The sequence below is a fragment of the Orbicella franksi genome, chromosome 2 (assembly GCF_964199315.1).
Source record: "Orbicella franksi chromosome 2, jaOrbFran1.1, whole genome shotgun sequence".
NCBI lineage: Eukaryota > Metazoa > Cnidaria > Anthozoa > Scleractinia > Merulinidae > Orbicella > Orbicella franksi.
Window position 1 is genome coordinate 36156468 of NC_138146.1, and position 24405 is coordinate 36180872.

The window sequence follows — 24405 nt, forward strand, 5'->3', positions numbered from 1 at the left end:
TCGCTTTGCTTTGTAGTGCTGGTGCTGCCTTGACAAGTCAATCAGAGGAAACACGTGTCTGGCACAAAAAGTCTGGACACTGGGTCAACGTACATTTTCACCGATCAGGAGGCAGTACGATCAGTTAAGAATGCGTCACTCCCAGTAGGCGCTGACGTCACTTCATTTGGCAAAGACTACTTTTCATGAGAATAGCCTGGAACGAGGACGGAATGGCACGTGACTATGTGGAGAGCTAAATACATGACGGTTACTGGAAATGAACCTCATTCACACAAGGAAATATTGTTTATCACAGGAAATATTGTTTAATTATTGATAACGGGTCAAGATGTGTAGGTCCTGAGTGTTATTGCAACAAATATTGCAAGGAAATATTCGTGTCTTGGTGATGCGAGAATGTGAATTGAATTCAAGGCTGTAAATATCTCGTTAACAATATAGTTGTTTTTAATTCTGATGTATAGTCGCCATTTTCTTACCAAAGGACATCAAAAAGGAAAAACAACGGGGCGGAATCCTCGCCTATGGAGGATATTTATTAATTTATTTTCAATGCACATATTATTGTCAGTAGCTCGTTGTAGGTAATTTTGAAATTTGCTACATGTGTAATATTGTAACGCTTTACTCCTAAGAGGTATTGATGGTATGGGTCACGATGCAACAAATTCTAGTATTATTTTTAATCTAATTTTATCACTAGGAAATAGGAATTTCTTTTAATTTTTGAATTTCTTCCCGGGGGGGTTGTAGCAAGATTGAGGAAACAATTTGTAAATTATGCTAGCTTGTGAATGACTTGAGTTCATCAAAGTTATTGATAATAGAGTGGTTTTCATTTGAGAGTCGAAAAGTAATTGGTTTTGCACTTTCTACGCCTCACAATTGGCTTAAAAACTCGCGCCACTTTTTGATCCAATCAGAAGTACAACCAAAACCAATTGTAACGCGTTCGCATGTATTTTCCCGCACTTTGCGTCAGCTACCTGTAATTACTTCGAGCTTTGATTGGTTCATTGTATTGTCTGTGTCCTCTGTGATTGGCTAGAGTAATTACTTTGGTTTTGGTTTTACCACACTCAATTGAAAACCACTCTACTAGCGGTTTTAGTGTTTTTAGTGTGTTTTTACAACTCTCTAGTAGGTAATGGTGGATGTAATAGCACGAGTAGCATTAGCTAGGGGGTAAAAAAAAAAAATAAACAGTTCCGAGGAAGTAATCACTTCTGAGAAAGGTTTGGAAGCCAGGTGATCAAATTTGTTACTCATGGAACAAAGGTTTTTAAGGGTATTATACTGCATGTTACTGAGAATTCGAACGCGATCTTTGCAAATGTAATTAACGATTGGATGGTTTAAACTATCAGGCGCCGTCCACACTACGCTGGAGGAATTTGAAAACGGAGGTTTCACTCTGAAAACGCATCAAATGTTTTCCTTCCACACTTCGCCAGAAGAATTTAAAAACGCATCAATCGGCGGTCATTTTGGATTTGGATTTGATGAAAATTCGCTCAGAGAAATCACATGATTATCGTGACCTCATTGTTTTCGAAAAGCTCCGTTTTCAAAGTGTTTTTCGTCCACACGAAAACGAAATGTCCGCGTTTTCAATTTCCTTCGGTTTGTTGATCGTTTTCGAAAAGCTCCGTTTTCAAAATGTTTTTCGTCCACGCGTAAACGAAATGCCCGCGTTTTCAATTTCCTTCGGTTTGTAGATCGTTTTCGAAAAACTCCGTTTTCGTGACGGATTCGTGTGGACGGTAGGCCTAACCGGAGAAAGAAAGCTGTGTTTTCACATTTCTCCGGAGTATTGTGGATGGGGACTTGGTGATCTTCGTTAATCCAGTGCACGTGAACAGTGAATGCTACGCACGTGTCTCTACTGTGGCATTGCCATGGTGACGGAGAAATAGATGTATCACCAGAGCAATAGACACAAGCTTAGGTTGAATTTGTTTTTCTAGAGCAATGGAGACCGCTTTTTTCAAGGAAACATTTCGTGCCCAAGGCCAAATTCTTCTAACTTTTAATGTAGTAGCGGAAACCTATGAAAGGAATTGAACATTGCTGGGTAATGTAGGTAAAGGCTGGTTTTGTCTTCTGCTTTTACTGACAAGAATAGTAAGCGGTCGAGGGTGCTAGTAACAAATAGTACAGACTGTAAGATAAACATTTCTTTGCTCAAAAGTGAATAAACATGGCCGTGGATTTGCTTGTGTTTCAATATGTAAGATAAGTGGTAAACTTGTGGCCGTTATTCGCTGATCGAAATGACTGGATAGTCACCAAGCTCTTGTTTTGCGGGTACGAGGCGGGACGCAGTCGAGATCCAGTGACACGCAAAAAAAAAAGTTAGTCTAGTATTCAGTGTTCTTGGTCAGTAAAACATTTACTTGAATTTCTTGCGGTGCATAACGAGAAATCCCGCTTAAGCTAAACTGCCCTGAAGCTAAACTGACTTCTTTTCAGTCACAAAAAGTCAGAACTGCCTATATTTGTTTTGTTAATTCATTTTCTCAACAAATATTCACAGTTGAATGGAAAACTATACACCGTTTGAAAAGCTATGAAATAGGCTTTCATAAAATTATATTTTCGTCTAAAACAGGCGGTAATATTTTATATTTCATGAAGTGATAGTTGATGAGGCCGAAGGCCGAATCAACTATCACCTCATAGAAATCGAGAGCGAATAATCTAGTTGTTAAATAGACACGATTTTCAACCAATCAGCGCGGGCTGTTTTCTAATTGTTAAATAGAAAAACAAACATTATGCAGATAACCGAAATCATAATGTCATTTTATCGCCAGGCATTTCCTGTGTCTTATCAGTTTGCGGGTTGTGCTCCAATCTGGCAACAATGGAAGTCTCCTGTCCAATGAAAAAGAGGCGCGTGTCAAAGTTAAGTACAAAAGGTTGGTTATTTCTTGTTCTTTTTCCCTCCACCTCCTCGGTCACCGACCCGTAGACTGGTGGCGAAGTTTTAACCAAAACTCGTCACATCTGTGGCCATTTATTCCAAACGATTTGTTTCTATTGTCGTCTACCTACCTCTTCAGCAAACTAGTGCGACGCCTTGCGGAGCTCTCGATGTCTTGGTGCTTGCAAATGACTCAAGACAAAATACTATTTTCAACCAATCGGCGCGCGTATTTTCTTTGGGCTATTTTCTAATGTGCTATAAAATATAAAATATTACCGAATAATTCAATTTCTTAGTGGTAAAATTGGGAGCTTTTTTAATTCAAGAAACCGTAAATCTCCTCCTTTTAGCCTTCTTAGGAATTTGATTATCCATTTCTTACTAAATGTTCTTTCAAAACTTCGGAGAAATGAGGAAACGTTGCAATTTTGTCGACCACACCAAGCCAATGCACACTTACGGCTGATAGTGTACAATGACTCAGCCATATCAGATTACAGCATTTGCATTCTACTAATAAACAATTAGATTATGAGCTCGCGATTCGCGTGATAGTTACGAGGGCGCAGCCCGAATCAACTATAATCTAATTGTTTTAGTATAAATCTACTAGTCGTTCTAAGTCCTCTTCACAGACACTTCGAAAACGCCAAAAAGCTGCGGTCATTTTGTTAACAAGGGCACACTGCCACGCTACTCTCTATCTATCACAGATTATAGTTCACCACTAAATTTTCTTCGATTCTTATTGGTTTAAACTGATCACGTGACGCGATAGTGTTCGTCCGCAGAGAGACACTAGAGAGCTTAAGTAACGACGACGACGCCGCCGAGGGCGATGCCGAGAACGACGCCTAGCAAAAAATGAACTAATATTTTACAAGCGAAATTCACCATTGTCTAGATCTTTTCGGTACGTCAATGTCTCTAAAAACGTGCTTAAGCTAAATATACAACGAAGGCGTTCAATTCCAAATGGAAATACGAAAAATTAGCCGTTGTCGTCCACGTTCCGTAGACGACGCAGAACGTGGTCATTTCACGTTGTCTTCAAGAGGACGGCAAAGAAATGTACAGAGATTTATAACGCACGTGCACAGCTATTGTTTTGCTCATTAAACCTTTTGTTTCGTGACGTTCTCGTTGCCGTCGTCGTCGTGGTTTGCTTAAGCTCCCTAATATCAGCCCATAATGCCCGTCCGAGGCAAATAATATATGGATAGTACTCGTCCGTAAACAAGCGGGCTTATAGAAAATAAACAATTGAATTTGTATTAAGAAGGTTTTTGTTTGTTTTAATTTTCAAATTTTACATTTGGCTTTTACGGCTTTCATCTAAAAAAGTTGAAAAAAATTCAATATGATTTTTGAACTGGCGTACGGAAGAATATTTGCCCGAGAAGCGAAGCTTCGAGGGCAAATATTTGTTTTAAGAACATCAAATTTCCGCGGGGCAACTATCAGCCGATAGTTCCTCGACAGAAACGCTGTATTGTTTAAATCGATAGTGAGTAGCGTAGCCAATCAGAGAGCAGCATTCGTGATAGAACGCTGGTAGATTTATACTTCAACAGAATAGATGGTGAGTCGGCGTAGCCAATCGGAGAACGGAATTCATGATAGACCGTAAGTAGATTTATACTAAAACTCGATAGAAACACGGTACTACACGGTACATGTTTTCTATTTCAATTAACTTACTTATCATAAATTAGCACGTTAACCACAAAATTCGGACCAAAATCAACTTTGAAATAGTGTAAGGTCACAAGGAAAAGTTGAGAGCGAAGCTCTCCCTTATTATATTCGCAACATACCCAGCAATTCTGGCTGAAAAATCACAAATATAAAATTTATTGGGGGTTTTTACGGATTCCCTATCTCAAGGCCCCTTATATCAGGACTGAAGTCATGGCATAATCACTGTTGTCGGAAAAAACGACTCTCTTCTGATAGGCTTCAAGTCCTGCGGCCGGGAACCTGTTCATTAACAATGGCTCTTTGTCTGGCCTCTTTGTCCAGTCCACGACGCCTATCCACCCCCAGCTCAGCCAGCCCCATCAGGGGTATTTGTTGGCCATTTATTTTTCGTCCGAATTTTGCGTCAGAAATTTAGGAGCTCATTTTCCAGGTTATAATTTGAATTTCTAGGTGAACGTAACCGGATAAAGGTAACGCTTATGTCTGCATACGAGCCTAGTGGCCCACGAGGCCGGCGTTTCTGTAGCATGAAGACGCCCATGAAGCGACTAAGAGTATTTCTACTCCTCCTTGGATGGGATGCTAGTCCATCGCAGGGTCACCCCCTGCATGAAATTTGCCGGTACCCATCTATACACCTGGGTGGAGGGAGGCTCTGTGAGAGTAAAGTGTCAAATGCCCTGTTCCCGGGTAATAATGAAAGATGTGTCACATTCTGGGATTGAGTCATAAGAGACTGGTCAAAAAGTAGCTGGGAAGGGTGGGCCGCAGCAGAGAGGGGTGAATCATCAGTTTTTCACCCCTCGAATAGTAATGGATGGGTAGTTCAATTTTTAAATACCCATGGGGGTGGGTTATCCTGTTTTATAACAGGAATTGGTACACATTTGACACAATCGACAACAGAGGTAACTCCTTCCAGTTCCAAACGATGAAAACTTTTCGAGCCGTGCCCGAAAAAGTACACTTGGCTGGTGTATAACAGAGATGGCAATTTCATGTATTGCAAAATCCGTACGAAAGCTAGGAAGTATAACGGAATGAACAAGAAATCCCAGGACAGAAATTTTCAAAATACTACTCTCTTTGGACATGCTGGTCTCCAAGAACACCAAATTGCCAAACGCCCGGCTGTTGACCGAGGGGTTGGGCACAGCTCAAATTGACTGATGCGTTACTGAAAGCATCAATGAGAGCGAGATGACGCTCGGTAACTGCACTGCGTGCGGTGGTTATAGCGAACAAACCGAAATTAATAAATTTACTTAAAAGGACGATCTACACGCATTCAAAGTACCACCCTTTTATTAAAAAGCCCGTTATAACTTAAAAAGCGCGCCAATCACATTTGCTGTTTGTGTAAACATTTTATTTACATTAGTTTGTAGAGTACAAGTGGGAACGAATAGGTTTCAACCAGGCGGCCTGGGACCGAGCCGGTTCAGTTCTCGTTATTCGCAGTTCTACAGCGTTTGTTCTGAGTTTGACAAATAACTTGCAATTAAGAAATTTCTAATTTAGTTAGTATTTCCCAATTTGTACAGTAAAAACACACCATTTGGCGTCCAGTGTGAGAAATTACTGGACAGTAGCTGGATTTATATAGCAATAGCCATGGCTATGGAATTGGTTCTCAATATTTACATGGTTATCCCTGGACCTACAAAGTTGATTATGAGTCCCAGTTTCCAAAAACCCATCCATGAAATTTAGTACAAGATAAATAACTGCTTGAGATTGCATTCGTGACATCACTGGGCGTCATCGGCACAAATTCATATTTTACTGGTCGAGCGTTAAAACTGAGCACTTCCTTGACCTCCTCCTCTTCTACTGTCCCCGTGAGCCGTGACTTGTTCTTTAAAATACGATAATCCATTCACATCCGCTAGCCCAGCGTGTTCCGTTATCTTGTGACCTTTGTTTCGAAGATCATTCACTATACTCCTTGCGGTTTCACTGTCTTGAAACTTATCAGCTGAAAATAAGCATGTGTCAATGTCAAATTCTTGTGATGTTGAACGCATGGCACTATTTGTCAACGAGGGAGCGGTTTTCAATTGAGTTTCGAAAGTAATCAGGCAACTATTTGGTTTTGTAATTTTAATTTTATAACGGTTTGAGATCTGGCCAAGTAGTCAAATTGGTAAGAGGCTTGGTTTGGTTTTGGTTTTACGACACTCAATTGAAAACTGCTCTAACACTGCAGCCTTTTCGAGCCTAGTGGCCTACAACGCCAGCGGTTATCAACAAATGAAGCAACATTACCCCCCCCCCCCCCTCCTCCTCCTCACCCCCTTAGATGAGATGCTGGTCCATCACAGGGTTACGCCCAGGATTTAACTGCGTAGTTTAATAGAGAGAGGTAAGTACAGTGTCTTACCCAAGGACACCACACAAAAGGACTCGAACCCAAGCCGCTCGATCCGTAGTCCAACGCGTTTACTTGTCACTAGGCTACCGCTTCTTCGCAGTTTTACATTGTAGTGTTGAACACCCGAATCCAAAACCATACTGATTGCATGCCTACACCCACCAACGTTTCATGGGGGATTTTTCCCATATTTCAACTTCTTTTACCCCCAATCCCTTTTTCCTTGCTCATACGTGAACGTCTCTCCTAAATCAATAAAATCTTTTGTCAAACTGAGTTCGGCACCTTCAAAAACGGACTACAAGCAAGAAGCAACATACCTTCAATTTCTGGAATGCCACTTCTTATTGCATAATATACTCTTGGTTTTTCTATAGATTGACTCAACGAGTCGTTGAACGCAAGATGATTGACTATAACTTCAGCTACAGCTGGTGTTATGTGGTCGCCACCAGCTGCTCCCAGTGACATACGGAACCAACAACGCTTCTGAAAAAAAAAAACATAAGAAGAGAGAAAGAAAAGTAAGTGTCATTGTTATATATATATGCATCCGCCCAACTGTAATTGCTCTATGAAGCGCGCTCTTGGCACGGGGAGTATGGGAAGGTTTCACCAACAGTCGCTGCTCCGTGATGAAAATTGTTTTCACAAATACTTCAAATGGAGAACCCATGGAAGGTTGTTCCTGTTAACAGCGTGCTCTGGAATAACATTATTCATAAAAAGCCTAAACCCAAATCGTAACCCCTGATTGACCCTGAATCTGGATAAAATTAACGATCTTTGGGCTACGCAATCGATGATTTCTTTTCATATCATGCTTCTATAGAAAATACAGCCAATCAGAGTACAGAAAAACCGTTGTTTACTCCATCACATCACACGAAACCTTCCCATCGGGCGCTACGCGAACGTCACACTGATTGTACTGGCGGCAAGTTGGCCACTGTGTACACAGACTCGCGGGATATTATACACTAACTTACTTGTCCCTTGGGAAACAGTCAGCATTGTTTTCCCGAGACGAAGTCCGGCTTTTGTTATTTTGCTTGAGTTTAGTTCAAAGTAATAAGGTAAGAAAAAGGCAAAGTAACCTCTGGTTAGAGGGAGAGCGGGCAACAGTTGCGTAAATATTGCCCGCTGGGGTGACATTTGAGAGAGTGCTGCATAACTAGCCTATGAGGACGGTATCAACACTGTTACCTCTTCATGAAGCACAACAGTTGGTACACATGAAGACAGAGGACGCTTTCCTGGCGCTATAAAATTAGCCTGCAAATCAAAATAAAGAGAAGAAATCATTAAATTTAATAAACAAACGAAAAAAAGAGATTCGATTTTCCTCGATTAAGGTTACTTCAAACCTTCGCGGGAGTCCTCCAGAAAAAAATTCGTACGCGCGCAGTTTTCAAGGAAACCCCCACAAACTATATATCAACAGAAAGGTTATAAAATGTAGAATTCGATAAAATTATGTTTTGTTTTGGATTTTGCTTTCCAAAGGCGGAAGAGGCCGTCAACTCCAAAATGACCGACTGACGTTCCAGCGAATTAATCGGGTATGAAATGCGATCGTTCATGCAAAATAACTGTGCAGTGTTTATCACAAGGCCTCAATCTACAAAAACGTGTCAGCATTTTCTTTTATTTCTATTGGTTATCTTTTTATAGATCTGTCAAGTTCGACTATCGAAAAATTCGCGTAACCTGTTACGTTAAAGGCCGCCACGAGGAAAGTATTTAAAATATAGGAATTCGCCGACACGCTTTTGTTCCATATCTACCAGTGAATGTTCTGACCAAATTTCATGAAAAATCCGTCAAATCTGTATACCCTATTAATTCATTTAAAGAGAAGGGATTCTCTCGAAAAACGAGTGCGAGCTTTCGCCTTCTAAAGATTTGTAAACGTATCACGCCTTCACAGAGGAATGTGTCAACTTGAAATCTGCGAGCCAATGAAACAACAGAACCCCTAGCGTTCACAGTATGCTTCGCGGACATTAATTTTCTTGACCAAAAAAAAAATCGATCAATATAGCCCCGCGAAGGTTTGAAGTAACCTTAAGCAGTTCGTTTGTATCATCGAAAAATAACCCCCATTATATGCAAAGTAGTCTAAAATTCATTGCTCAAAGGAAGAGAGCATTACTCTGGGCTGTTTCGCCTAGAAAGGTACAGAACATCAACGTGCAAACTAAAACTGACTTGATCATGGAGGTAGATAAAACTTTCCCCAGCTCCATAATTGAAACTACTGGGATTGCTAAAGAATCACTAACGGAGAGCTAAACATAGATCACTGATCACATATTGAAGGAAAAAATTGTCCTACCATCATCACTTCAAAGCTTAAGAGGGCTAATTTAGTTCAGAAAGGAAACGTTTTCATGTTTCATTAAGGAAATTACATTGTATTAAGATCAACAGTACCAAATGGAAGTGGAATAATGAATCAATTGAGTATCAGCCAGAGAAGGAAACGAAAAAGAATGGAAGATAAGATGCAAGGGGGACTGGGAGAGATTAAAATCTGCTCAAGTTCATGAAATATATAATATGTCTAGTCCAGAGACGGGCAAAACAAAGTCCACTAAACAGAGCTATGTTGAACACTGTTTTTTGCTTCTAATCTTTTCTCGCTTATTCGGTTATATTCATCAGTGCGCTGGTGTTCGTGAAAATGAAGGCCAACATGGGTCAGAACCACATTCTTCCTCGAAAAATGGAAAATGTATCAAAATATTCAGGAGCAGAGAATTTAAATTTTGACCTGGCGAATGGGTATTTACTATACCCCTCACACTTATTGAAGTGTGCTACAAGAGAACACGGCAAAGCAGACAGTAACAGCTGAAAATACGCAAACTAGCGAAGAACAAAATGCATCTAGCGGTGGACTCATTATTTCCAACACAATCGAATCATGCAACTCTTTGCAATGGTTTCATAAACTATTAAAAGGCTGAATTTTTCTACTTACCATTGGCAGCCCAGCTCCATCAATCGTCGTGACTCCAGGAATAGAAAAGTCTGCCATTTCATTGTTTAAAATAATCCCATTCTTTGTCATGATTCCTGAGCCAAAGTACTCATTGATTGTGCTAGAGGAGAAAAGTGCACACAATAACGATGAGGTTTCATCAACAAACTTTAGAAATCATTGCATGAGATGACCGCGAGATCTTGAGGCTTTTGTAACTCGAAGGTAATTTTGTTCGCGATAAAAGAAGGGTACTTGATAGACTAAGTTAAACAAAACTGACTCTTACCTGGTGACGCTTACAAGTTCACCATCAGGCCCAATAACTGACACATGCGCAGTGCCATGAGACTCCGCTTGGCTCAGATAAGGTCCGTAGTAAGATGGCTCAAAAGTTTTGTCAGGAGAGATTTTCTTTCTGAGAGTTTTTGCATGTTCCTTGCTGAAAGAAAACAGTGGACATGATTTCTTTGATATTGCCTTCAAGACCAAGAAATCTTTGATAAGTTATCCATAGTAACGATGCAGGTTTCTCTCTTTGGTACATGATTTGTTATTCAACGTAGAAATCATTCCGTTCACTTACCCTCCCCTCCGCCACTATTTTTTTTTTTAGTTTTATTTAGTTGTATCTTTTTTTAGACTTGTCATCATAAGACAAGTGGTGGTAAAACAAAACACTGTGCATGGTTTATAGCGGCCACCATTGCTAACGGAGAATCCTTGCAGAATGGACAAAATTGGTGGATTTTTTTCAAACATCATTTTCATACGTGTGCCACGTAAACGTGGTGACCGGTCAGATATCTATATTTTTCCCCCGGTTTCTCAGCTGGTACAAGTAGTCAGAGCCTCACATAAACATGGTGACTGGTCAGATATCTATATTTTTCCCCCGGTTTCTCAGCTGGTACAGGTAGTCAGAGCCTCACATAAACATGGTGACTGGTCAGATATCTATATTTGCCCCCGGTTTTCCAGCTGCAACGGGAAGTCATAGCGTCTGTATAAGCCATTAACAAGTGAATGCACAGTTACCTTAACATTTGCGTTGTGATGTTCTTCAGGTTATCACTATCCTCAAGCAGGGACCTCTGAGCAAAAGCAAATTTCATAGCCTGGGAAGAAAGAATGAAATTCAGGTTTGACAGAGAGAGAGAAAAAAAACTATTCATAGATTTATGCTACAGGTGCAAGAGGCCCTATCAAAGCAGTTAATCCTGAGAGAAAATGCGACGGACTAACTACAGTACCCACTGAATAAGCGGGCTCTTCTAACACAATTAGTCAACAAAGAATTCTCAGAGACACGGTGGGAGGGTCACAGAGTGAAAGCAAGGAGAATGAGTGCAAGTATCTTGTGAAATATTGTAAGAAATTCTGACAAGAAATGACTGGTGACGTCACAGTCCGAACACTAGTCAGTAACTCTTGATTGGTTGAATTCTAAAAAATTTACATCGTGGCTAGGTGTTATTCTGAATTTATTTCAGCGTGGAATCTAATTCAAGGCTCGACACTAACGATTGCCAACCAGTCACAGACTAGTAGAAGTTTAGTAATGGCTAGGAAATTTCTACTAGCCACTTTGGCTAGTAAACAAAATGAAATCGGCCGAACTAGTTTCTTTCTTCCTCAGGGAAGACAAACACAAACACTTTTTCTCAGAAACAGGGTCAGAATGTCATTGTGCACGTATCATGTTACTGGCCATGTGCTGCTCAGCACGTATGCAAATTTAGGTTTGTCTACTTCTCGCTGTGTGGTACATAAACAGGCAAATGAACATGTTATTATGTTGAAACAAATACTTGACAAACAAGACAGCCTTTTCCGAAAGCACACATCGACGTTCTTTTTTGTTACGAAATGAGTAGAACAAAACAAGAGCTTCCTGAAAAAATCATGTGCAAAGTAGTGCGGAACTGTAAAGGGATAACATTTGATTTAGCGCAACGACACATGGGTGATTTGTCGTCGTAAGCATAATGACAAAACTTACCACTACAGAAATAATTAGATGAGAAAGATTTATTTTCTTCCACATTTAAATCAGCGGTTTTTTAGCAGTCGAATTTCGCCAACGACAGTTTACAGTATTCTCCAGATAGTTGTTTTGCTTTTGTAACATTTCTAAGGTGCCTGTCTGTGAAGAAGTCTCGACAGTTCTTACAGCCCGCGGGGGGGGGGGGGGGGGGGGTCACTCCCTTATATCGGCTGTATAGTTATGTGCGGCCACAAAGGGTATGGTTTTTCGGCCGTTTTGATCATAATTGGGATATCGATTTTAGCCTAGTTAGGCCATTTTGGTCATAAATAGGGTATGGTTTTTGCACTCTAGCCTTGATATGGGTATGTTTTAAAGAAGAAGCCACTTTTTCCTCATTATCGGAAAAAAAAAATTAACAAAAGCCCTTCCCAAATTATGTTTACGGTAATTTAACATTGGTCTGAACTAGGAAACTAATTATAACGTAGGTGTGAAACAGGGTTTTGATTTAATGGTCAGGTCATAAATACGGTATCGAATATTTGGTAAGGTCATAAATAGGGTAGAGAATATCTCAGATTTTGGTCATAAATAGGTTACGGGTTTTGGGAAGCGGGCCGCACACCCCCACCCAACTTTTCTGGAAGTAGCCTCCCCCACTGGGGTTTTACAGTGACGTCTCGAGGGTCTCGATATTTTTCCAAGGAAGTCTGAGAGAAAAACAGAGTTCTGAAAGTCTTTTCGGGAAAATCGCTGGTCGGATTTTTCTTTCTTTGTGATCTGTCGGCCTGAGAGATTTGATTTGACAAACATTATGTATTAAAGTGAGTCGCTTGGGTTGTGCTTTCAAGTCTTGCTAGTAACTCTGCTGTTGTTGGGCCTAGCCAACATCAATACTTGGCTGGTGAAAAAAAAAATTGGCTAGTAATATCTAAGTTGTGACTAGCCCCTTAGCTAGTAAGTTGAAAAGTTACTGTGGAGCCCTGATTACCCACCTCTAAAATATAGTGATAAGTAAGGCTTTTCCCCTGGTCTTTGTCTGTAAAGTTAAAACCTTCCAGAATATTCAACATTGAAACAAGCACTGGTCCACCTGAAGGCAAAGGAGTTGTAATCACTTGGTAACCTAAAACACAAAAAAAGACGAAAGAAAAGTTCTGTTAAGGTGACTGGCAACAGTTTCCAGCACTTTCCCAACAGCTATGCTTCGATGGATCAAGACTATCACTCTTTATCAAGTAATTGAGGCCGCAGTGACTGAGCCTGAAGCGAACGAACGAGGCAGCTCTCTAACCGGGAAAAAATCACATTGTAGGGGCCTTGAACACGTTTGTGCGAAACGCAAGGAATTGTGCAGCGGTAAGATCAAAGGCGCAAGGAATTGTGGTTACGCGCGAATGGCAGAATTAAGATGCGCAGTCTGATCTTGCACTCTATCTCTTGCATCATTGGTCGCAGTGTACGAAGGTGAGTGACAGTTTTCTGCTGTGTATATTGCTATTTTTGACGTTCCTTTTAGTGTTCCTGTTTTCCTTTATAAACTTTTCTTTGTAAAATTAGTCTTTTCTGTATTAGGCAGTCTCTATTAAGATGCGCTGTTTTCCATGCGCTCTCTTCGATCGATGAAAATAAGGATGAAAGCTGAAAGTGAAGAATGATCATCGCAGTAAATTTTCCAATTTAAGCAATTGAAAAGAAGAAGCCTGAAAAAAATCAGAGCTTCAACGAGATTCGAACCCGTGACCTCCGTGATACCGGTGCGATGCTCTACCAATTGAGCTATGAAGCTACACATTGGGAGCGAGGCCACTTAATAATTAATACCGGTGCGATGCTCTACCAATTGAGCTATGAAGCCAAACATTGGGAGCGAGCCCACTTAATAATTTAACTATAATTTTCAAAGTACTAGCCTAGGCTGTTTTTTCCAGCTACTATAGTTACCTATCTGTCTATGTTACTTCGTTATCATGGCAGAAATTACATACCCAAGTATGTAGCATTAATGGCATGTTTTGAAATTGGTTTGTACTTGGTCAAATCTTCATTTGTTACAATTCCATTTGCTGCTTTAACCTAATCAAGAAAAGTTAGAAAAACAGTTAGCAATGCATTACTTACAAAAATTTAATGTTTTGTTTTTGGTTTACTTTTTTACTTTTCCTTGTATCTAAAAGAAATAAATAAAACTAAAACTGGTTTACATTTAACACAAAGTTTCGCAGTTCCACTTCGCCTCAACCTCCACTTTGCACTTCCACTGGCACCCAATCTCCACTTCACTTCGTGAAGTGGAGGCAGCAAGCTCCTAGATGGAGACCATTCGCATGGCTGGCAAATCCTGGCAACCCAGCCATGAGCCCCCACACGGAAGGGAGAAAGCGTGCACCCATCACACTGAAAAAACAGTGGAAAGAAAAGGGAGGGACAGGGGAGGGGAAACAACCTCTGAGTAGAGTCCCTGCACTTGAGACTCGGATGCTAGAGGAACGTGTTGACTATGTAAAACTACTTGAATGCCTTGTGGCCCAAGAGCACGTGGAATCCTGGCGCATGCGCACATCTAAACGCCGCTGACTGCAGAAGCAAGACTTGCGCTCCTTGTTGTTAACTCTGTTAAATTGCATTTAACTGCATATAAAATATCAACTAATTCAAACTTATGACATGTACAGTTTTTTCACTAGTAATTAAAGTTCTGCAAAAGCACTTAATTGAGAAAGCACAAGAATAGAGCATACTGCAGCAACAATGCCATCAGCTATGGGTCCACTATACAAGACATCAGCCCCTTTGTCTGCAATCTGCTGCAATGTTTCAGCCAGAGCTGGATTACTCATTTTGTCGCCTTCCTACAAATTGGAGTAAGGAAGTTAAAACGTTCTTAGTTATTCAATATTAATAACTATCTGGAGAGTAATCAATAAATATCAAATATAAAACACAAATACTCTAAGATTCAGTAATGCTTCTGCAAAACTTTTGAGAGCTTAAATTAAGTTTGAATTTTGTTTCATGAATTGCCTAGTTCCTAGGCTTTACTATTTTGCCGCGGTCAATCATTTCGGGTCACGTGGTCTGGGGCAAAAAGTGTGGCCTAGGCAAAAACCGGAAAATTGAGACAATTTGCCTCAATTTTTGACTGGGCCAGTTTCATCTCGCAGAAGGGAATTCTCTGGGCATTTCTGAGACAGTGACTGCTAGAAGAAAGCAATTTAAACTCTTTGCTTTTATTTTAACATTAACTGGTCTAGTTAAATGGCTCATTTGGATCCAAACAGACATTAACAAGTCAGAAGCATGGCTGCTTTCAAACCACAGGCAAATACTGATTACTCAAAATATTTCTAAGTATTTGAAGGTTTTTATTACATGTGACCGTAGCGCCTGATCAAAAAAAGTGAAAATATACCAATATTTCTTAAATTTCGCTTTCAAGAGTAGCTTTCTAAGTTAATTATTTAACTATAGTTTGACCGCTACGCAATAAGCAAGAATTCGCTTGCAGCACTGTCTTGTAACCAACAAGTTTTATGGTAGTTTTACAACTACCTTATGAAATAAAACTCAACCTTGCATGTAATTTTTTTACATACATTTCTGTTCGAACCACTGAACCAAAGGTTTATTTACTGGACAACGACTACAGCAACCTTTTCCAGAATTCTCTTTAATTTAAGGAGATAAAAAGAAACCAAAAGTCAAATCATCCCAGCCTTGGACTTTGTACTCAGATAGCAAAGCAGCGACACAATTATTATTTCATCATGAAAAATGCTGTTAGAACTTAACTCCATGAAACACAGATATTTCAACAGATTTCTTTAAAGTCAAATTCGCATAAGAGTGATATATTCTTCCAGTTTTCAGTTCAACAGTGTCAGAACAAAAACACATTCTGTAGTTAAACAGAATTTATAGCTAGGCCACAACCTGTTAGCATTCAAAACTTGATACAATTGGTTGCTTAGACTTCCAGTTGAAGTTTATGTTGAATAAAAAAGTTTGCACAAGCATAATTATAATAGCTCTAGCCATAAGTTTTACATGTAAGAAATTGGCTTTTCTGTACAAAATTGCTCAAACTTGCTAATTAGGAATTTCGTAGGAATTTCCCATTCCTACAAGTTGCAAAAATCAGCATCTTCTCCGACTGAGTTATTTGGTGAGAATGATTGAAGTAGTCCGGATAGCAAATCCATCGAGTAAATGAGCTCCTTCTGTTTACTGCTGTACATAAAAATTTACGAAAGATCAGAAATTGAAATCCCTGAAACTTAGCCAAAATCAAGAACAAGCATTCTGCTGCTGTTCCAAATGTATGCACATTCTGTTATTGTCTAGGCTACACCGGGCCATTCGTTTCAGATATGTCACCAAAATCACTCAACCTTGAAGGCCTGGGAGAAAGCCGTAAAAGAACTAGGCAATTTCATGCATACATGTAAATGTGCAAGACTAAACATGTCCTAATTTAACTTTGTTTCAGTCTAAGAAGGTTTAGATTCTTTGAAACTCTTCATTTGAAATGTTTTACAATGGTTTCCACTTATTTTACTTTTAATGCACTATGCTGCAAATAAAAGCAAGCAAAGTCAAGAACCTTCAGAAAAACTCCCTTTGGAGCAATCATTTTCCCCAATTCAGTCTTAATAACATCATTTGAGAGGCTCTTCAGAACTCTTCCTGCAAGTTAAAATTCAACAGTATGTCAGTACCATGTCACTACCAAATTTACATGTAAAAGCCAAGTTTTCAAAATTAATCATAAATAACACTAAAAGAAAACTAACATAATAAAAGAAACTATCATTGTTTTGGGGGCATAAATTTACTTATAGTAAGCTATGTTTCCGCAAAGTGAAAATTCAAATTTTTTTTTCCAATATTCGTCTCAAATGAGACAAAAAGTGTTCAGAAATAAAAAATCCGAAGTAAAACATAGACCTGAAAATTTAAATAATGCCCAAAATTTTTTGCAAGCAATGTCAGTAACTCTTGGTTACTTTTGTTGTGCAGACAGCTTCTCTGAAGCTAATGATGTACATGTACCATGCATAATGCATATAGAATATCTGAATATAGTAGTCCTTTGAGGTAACAAATTATTGACAAAATTGTCCAAAGTTGCACATATTAAGTTATCATCAGAACTTACCAGTGTGTGGAGTCACCTTAAATCCTTCTCTTGCCAGTTTGATAGCCGGTGCAATTACTTCTGCCCACTTTAGCCTAACATTTACAACAATATTTAAAGGAGAAGGTCACTCCAAAAAACGTATATTTTTGGTCAACGCTAATAAAAACCTTGCACTAAGTTTAGCCACTCACCGAAGTTTCCTCTAAAGTGCAGGCTTTTCTTATGAAATTTGTCTCCAAAGAAGCCCAAAATTCCACATTGTTGCCGCCACTTTGAACAGTACTCAGCAGCCAGACAGTGTTTTCATGACGTAATTCCGTCCGAGAGATTCAAATGGCTTCCGACAAGCCTTTTAATTACCACTCTGGGTTATGGCTGCCCTTGAGCAGTATTATTTTGAGCCAAACACACTCCAAACTCCGAGAGTGACAGCAGGGAAGATAGTGAAGTGGAAAACTGCTTGGAAGGATGCAAAGTCAGTTGCAGGTTTTTCTCCTTCCTGCCTTTTTCAGGTCAGATGGAATGACATCACATTAACACGGCTTAGCTGCCAAGTACAGTTTCAAAACAGCAGCCTCCAAAGTCGCTTCTTTCGAGACGAATTCTTCAGTATAGCAGGCACTTCAGAGGCTGAACCTTTGGTGAGTGAAAAAGCTGGGTGTTTTCTTACTATAGGCAAAGGCAAAATTTAGATACTAAACTTTTTGCAGTGACCTTCTCCTTTAATATCTTTATGTTATTGAATATCACTTCACAAAAAGTACTCCATTTCTAAAGATGGAAAAATCCTTTCTTTTCTTTTTCTTTAAACTTTCTTTTCCTCCTTTTTTCTTTGAAAACATCACCCTTGTCTTGAGTAAATACATGGATTTTAAGTTGGATTTCGAGCAGAATTGCACTCAAGTTGATAATTTATAGTACTTATCTGTTCTTTGTAGACATGCAATGTATTTAGATCTACTACTACATGATTGTGTAAATTCAGTAAATTATATTAAACAAATCACTGCAATTCATCACTGACACTTACCTTCCATGTTTCTTGTGAGCTACCTCAAATCCTCTGATTTCACCTGGGACAGCTACTGATAAACCACCCTACCGTAAAAAAAGAAAAAAATTCTTAATTCTGCCCAAAGTTCTGGCTTGTACTGTCAATAGCTCTTGGTGCTTAATTAATTCAGGTGAGGAGTATTGTTACAAGTATATTTCTCCTGGATGTGACATTAGATCATAGCAGGTTATGCCCCAGCAAATGTTCTGTCCTACTGTTGCCTGAGCAACTCGCTACTTTCAGAGGGCTCTCTACTTTCAGGGGTTCGCTACTTTCGGGATATATTAGCAGTCCAAAATTTTTTTAAGTTACTCTTGCAGGGGGCTACTTTCAAGGGATTGTTACTTTCGGAAGTTTAAAGTTACTGCACATTAAGTAACATTGTGACATCAGATGAGTGTTTGTGTAAAGTGTTTTCCTGGACTTTTTTCTTCCTGGGTACAAATATAAAATTTCCACAACCAACAACTCAAAACATTTGCGATGTTAAATGTTAAATTAAGATAAAGAAATTATTATTATAATTACAATAAATATGTTTTTCAAGCAAATGACTAAGCATTTGAGGAAAAGGCTAGGATTGACAATTCCAAGAGCATTGTGAAACCTGTTTGATTTACACAGCAAAGTCAATATAATTTACAATGTAGTCTAGATGTAGTGCTCAGAGAATGTAGAGTTTTGAATTCTCACCCATCTTGCAAGCGATTTATTGCCACGAAACATATCTCTAGTGGCAGCTAAGGGAGCAACCTCTCTGAAGTCAATCACCTCAGCTACTTCTTCATCTTTTTGTGGAGCTACAGTCAGCATGAAACCACCACTGTGAACAAAATAACCAGACATAATTCAATGAACAGCCAAAATAGATAAACCTTCAAACAAACTGCCCGAGTGTGGCCAAGCTGTTAGAACACAATACATGTATTCCTTCGCCTACTTCTGATATAAGGGAGTCACAGCTTGCCATGAGGTAAAGTACATGTGTATCTTCAGGCCGTGATCGCACATAAAGGCTGCACACAGCATTGCCGTACTTACTCATTTAAGTTTGAGTGGGAAAAAACCCACCATTGTCAGCCTAATCTGTCATGTCCAGAGTCACATCGGTACCTCACCATAGCATATCTTAATCTATTACAGTCTTCGTTAAATTGTATATACATTGTGTAAATCACTATGTTGCACACAATCATACTTTGTAGCAAGAAAGTTCTAAACATACCCTCCTATTCCTGAACTTTCTGGGTTCATCACTCCAACACAGAGCATGGCTCCTATAGCCGCATCAACTGCAGAGCCGCCTTTCTTTATCAGATCCAACCCCACGTCAGCACATTCTTTGACATCTGATACCACGGCCGCATGACCTGTTGAAAATTCGTGTACATGCATTTATAATAAGTTATAACTGAGTATTAAATGTTACATATAAATAGCACAAATACACTAAAGAACAGGTGAGGGTACAGCACAGTTGATTCAACTGCAATCAGCCAATGGGTTTCAATACTTGTTTCAAAACATACATGTACACTCTACAGGAGACACAAAATACAGTTCAGCAGCTGTAATAGCTGCTGTTGCAGTTGAGTCCACATCAGTCAAATATTCCTTGTTTAAAAAGGCATGCAAATGAGGTGAACAGGTCAATACAGAACAGAATTGACCCTTTCGCCTCATTTGCAGGCCATAACCAGTGACACCTGTTACAGCTGAGTATGCTTGATTTTCCCTTGATGCTATGGGTGAAATTATTGTCTGTTGCTGATAGAATTCAACCAAAAAGTAACAAGTTTGCTACGGGTGTGGAGAACAAGGCTACAGGTGACTCAAAATGCAATGACAGCCCTGATGTGTTTGTCAAACTGCTGATAGCTGCAATAACAGCTATTAATAATTATAGCTTATTGTAGGCAGGATTACTTTGAGCACAGCTCCGTTGGTTATTTAACATTATTACCAACAATAAGAAGTCCTGTATCATCAAGTCAATCTTCTGATTAACAGTTCATGTCAGTACATGTAACTGCCCTAGTTAACAGTGTTTCCGCCAGAGCACCCCATTGCGGGAATCCCGCACTGCAATCAGAGATGGCCCCTTGAAAAAGGAGAAAAGGGCCAATTTGGCCCTTTCCTTTTACAAGACTTCAGGCTTAACACAGGCATAGTATTTTAAAAGCCATCCCAAGACTCAAAATTGCGACTGATACAGTCACCAATGTAACTAATAATTCATCCTTGGCGACCAAAATCCTGGTTTAGTCGCCATAATGGAGGTAATAGCGACTACATTTCTCTGTGTTGATGATCAATAATGGCTATTTTGTCACACATTTTGTCCTTGTAGAAAATCATATTGAAAGATCTTTGCTTCTAAAACATTCAACATAAGAAAAGAAGTCAATCCGTCCTTTTGCTTTGCTGCAGTATTGATCCGTGTATGAAATCGCCCTATAATGCATTGCAAACCCTTGATCATTGACTACGTTGTGTATGCCTAAGGATTGTTCTCTTGTAATGCACGGATCCCTCATACTAGTATCTGATTCAAAAGAAACTTAATTGAGTAGAAACACTTCAAAAAGCACTTATTAAATTTTATCATAGATCCTAATAAACTGCTTTATTTTCCTTGGTACCTGATGCATTTTTTCCTTCTGTAGCTTTCAATTTATTGGCCCCTTTCCTAAAATATTGGCCCCTAAAAAGGTCTTCAGGGGTCACTTTGGCCCTCAAGTAAAATTTCCTGGCTGAAACACTGTAGTTACATGTATATTTCACTCATTTTTTTTATCAACTAAGTTACCTGTACAAGGTGTAGGGCTTTCTAACAAGAAAACCAAACATTAGATTTTTAACCTTAAAAGCTCTTCAAGGCCTGTGCTGGCCGTGCTTCAGATTTCAAAAAGTACTGCCTGGCTGAAGCTTACTAGAGGTGGACCCTACACATAAACATGACAAACCAATTTGAAACAAGTACCTGTATGATGACTGCCTGTGAAGACATCAATGATAAGAGCAGTTGTTACCGCAATACCAAAAATGAAGCAGGCTACTACGATCATACGTATCTCCCGTTGTCTGTTGCGCTTTTTGCCCAAGCTGCTTCCACTGCTTAGAGGCCCAGTCTAAAGAACATTTTTTAAGAATTAATTAATTTGAAGGTCTCGTTTCATATTTGATTGCAAAGTTATTGGCGAAGAAAACTTTCCACATGGATAGTACTACTTCTACTATCCATGCTATCAGTGAGAGTGTTTCAGAGAATTTGAAAGCAGGAGATGTCTGTGTACTGTAGAAAGAGTTAAAAAGTTCAATAGATCTAGGGTCTATTTAAAGGGGGTTCTACATTTCGCATACCATGCCATCATAGTTTGTTTACTCGAAACTGCAGAACGCTTTCTTTTTCTCACCCTACTAGTAGGACAATTACCGTGATCATAAACGATCTTTCAACCATACATAACAAATTCTTTATGATATGTTAGCTTAGGAATTGTATTTCTCCTCGTAAAGAGCACAACGAGATCTTCAGAAAAGAACAAATTGCTTCTTACTCCAGTCACTAACCAGCACACAAAAAGGTTTTGACATCTAAAATGCTGTTAACAAAGTAACATACAGGTTGCTCAAGATGTTTGAGTGACTGCCACAGAAAGACAAAAAAAGCTACATGTAAAGTTATGATTTACCACAACTGCGAACTAATTTATTAACAGTAAACTTCCAGAACTGTACATGTGAATACAACCAAACAAATTTAACCAATGCATTTTAATTAGCCATTATGCAAAAAAAGTTTACAAATGGAGGAAAACCCAGAACTCTCCCAGCCACATACATGTATCACTAACTGGCAACTCACTGCTGAACATGAAAAAAAAAAAATCATAATTGCTACTTAACAAATGGCATAATTTGAACAGGAAAATTATCCCAAGACTCTTGACACTTGATTTCAAAAGACATGGCTCACACACAAAGCTTAGCTTCACCAATATTACACTGTATACAGTCAAACCTCAATTATCCAGACTCGTTGGCACTAAACAAAATAGTCCAGATAATCGAGGGTCTGGACAATCAAAAGTACGAATATTAATGAAGAACAAAATTGTTTAAATAAGGGAACATTTAATTGTGAAACAACACTTTTACAAATCGCTTGGAAAACAATATGGTCTACTGTACATCTTGAACCACTCAACTCTGAGCCAATCAGAACTCATTCGAGTGTTCTTCATTAGTTGCGACTCGTGCGAGCGCTGCTTTTGCTCTCTAAAAGCAAAACAAACTCACTTTTGACTGCACTTTTCAATGCTATAGTTTTAAAAAGAACATTGCTACGGATCTTGATCATGCCTAATAAATATTCATGACAAAATTGGGACTAGAGAAAAAGTCCAGATAATCAAGAAATCCGCATAATCAAGGTACGGATAATCAAGGTTTGACTGTATAATCAAACCACCTTGTCCTGAAAAAAGGGTCTCTACATGCACATATCACAGACAGGTTTATTTGTTCCCAGAAAAATCAAAAGTTTTTCATATAATGGAACCTCTAACCCATTCTTGTGGACACCTTTGTCCATAATATAGACACTCACCTCTACCTTTTTGGTGTCCACATGATGTGGTTTGACTTTTAGTTGCATAGCCTTTGCTACTTTATAGTAAAAACTTGTCGGTAAGAACCTAGTGGTTTAAGAACCTGCTGGCAGAAATTTGCCATTTTAAAACCCGAAAATATAAGAACCTGTTTAGCCAAGCAAGATCAAGCAGGTTCTTATAGTATGTGGGTTACAGTTAAGCTTAAATACAATGAACTCTCGCATATTGTTATAGAGGCAACACTACACCATATTCATCCTGTAATCAATTGTGCTAGGCTTGTCATAATACAGTTGTGGGAAAATATTGTATATTTAGGACCAAACGCAAACTTATTCATTTCTCTGGTAATCAACATCTATATCTCCGACTCCTTCAGAGAAATTAAGAAGGTACGTAATAAGAGACTTCCCCGTGGCCTAAATTGCGAAAACTGTACGCGGGTTTTTATACTGTACCAGTTTCACGACTTGTAAGTACATTTATATACTTCCCATGCATACATACAATATACAATGGACACAGTCTAGCCATTAGCCTCTCCACAAATCAATGCCTGCACTGAAAAAATCTTGACTCAATTTTCAGAGCTGAAATTTTACGGTAGTTTAGCAAAGCAAGTTGTCACCATACCTGCTCTACGCCATCATGCCTAATAAGACTCACTGTGTCCTCCGTAAAACTGTTCAGCTCTTGTGTCAATGCTTCAACGGTCATTGTTTTATCTCAGTCCACAATGGCAGGACCCTTTATTCACAGCAAAGTTTTGTTTCCTCTAATCACACAAATATGTCTGTTCCTTCGGTATAAACTGCAGTGTGGTTCCCAGACTCCTTTCACAACAATCAAAGCCACGTCACAAAACTTCTGCCCATCCTGGATATTGCACTAGCGCGATACACGAGCGCGCGCGAAGGGCGAGAGCGAGCGCGAAGCGCGATGCGAGAACGATGCTGCAACAGTCATATAAGGCTGATTTAGCAAGAGAACGGGAACGTCACTTGACGACGGCGCGCGCAGAACAAATACCCAAATATGGTCAAATTAGAACAGAATCTAGGTTATTCCGCGCGCCCTGCAGTCGTCATCTGACCATATTTGGGTATTTGTACTTCGCGCGCAGTCGCCAAGTGACGTTCCCGTTCTCTTGCTAAATCAGCCTATAGTGGTTTCTTTGCGCACGCGGAGCTGATCTTTATGACCAAAATTTTAATTGCATACTAAACCCATACACATACTGCGGCAGTGACTACAGTAAATTCCATTTATCGGTCAAGATAGCAAATCGATAGCAGCACCGAGAAAATACAAGTGACTCGTGGAATATTCCATTTTATTAAAAATTTGATCATTGGATAATGCAATTCAAGAGTTTTCATTGGCTAAGCGCCATCATGGTATATATAGACAATAGCCTCCATTTGGCGTGGACAAATGCTCAGATATTTGTCCGCGGACGTTATCTGTCCCGTGTAGCGAATAGCTCGCGGAAAACTGCGAGCTTCGAGGAACAGATAACATTAATGTCCAAGGACAAATAAGTCAAATAACCGAGCATATAAGTGAGTCTGTTGCGTTGATTATTCCAAATATTGTCATGAAACCATCAGAA

At 39.3% G+C, this 24405-nt stretch overlaps 2 protein-coding genes across 4 annotated transcripts in view; one reads left to right on the forward strand and one right to left on the reverse strand.

Moving 5' to 3' along the window:
* Positions 1–7466, forward strand: part of LOC145479619 (calcium/calmodulin-dependent protein kinase type II delta chain-like) — a 25418-nt gene extending 17952 nt beyond the window's left edge. For 2 of the 3 annotated variants that reach the window (XR_014048438.1, XR_014048439.1), the window contains exons 18-19: positions 17–2924; positions 7385–7466. Coding sequence is in view for 1 of the 3 variants with exons in the window: in XM_081458027.1 (XP_081314153.1) it covers positions 17–128 (112 nt within the window). In the remaining 2 variants the exon portion in view is untranslated. Of the gene's footprint in view, positions 1–16; positions 5825–7384 lie in introns of those variants that run through there. The other variant, XM_081458027.1, reaches the window with a different exon arrangement.
* On the reverse strand, positions 5921–23744 carry LOC145479618 (glutathione hydrolase 1 proenzyme-like). Its single transcript, XM_081458026.1, has 16 exons — positions 23427–23744; positions 21161–21308; positions 19403–19547; positions 18871–19000; positions 18154–18221; positions 17142–17215; positions 16587–16669; positions 14725–14835; positions 13972–14059; positions 12979–13109; positions 11032–11111; positions 10283–10435; positions 9994–10114; positions 8214–8282; positions 7328–7496; positions 5921–6611 (listed from the first exon to the last, which is right to left on the reverse strand). The coding sequence occupies exons 1-16, from the start codon at positions 23508–23510 to the stop codon at positions 6430–6432; spliced, it is 1836 nt and encodes a 611-aa protein (XP_081314152.1). The 5' UTR covers positions 23511–23744; the 3' UTR covers positions 5921–6429.
* Positions 23745–24405: the final 661 nt, after the last annotated feature.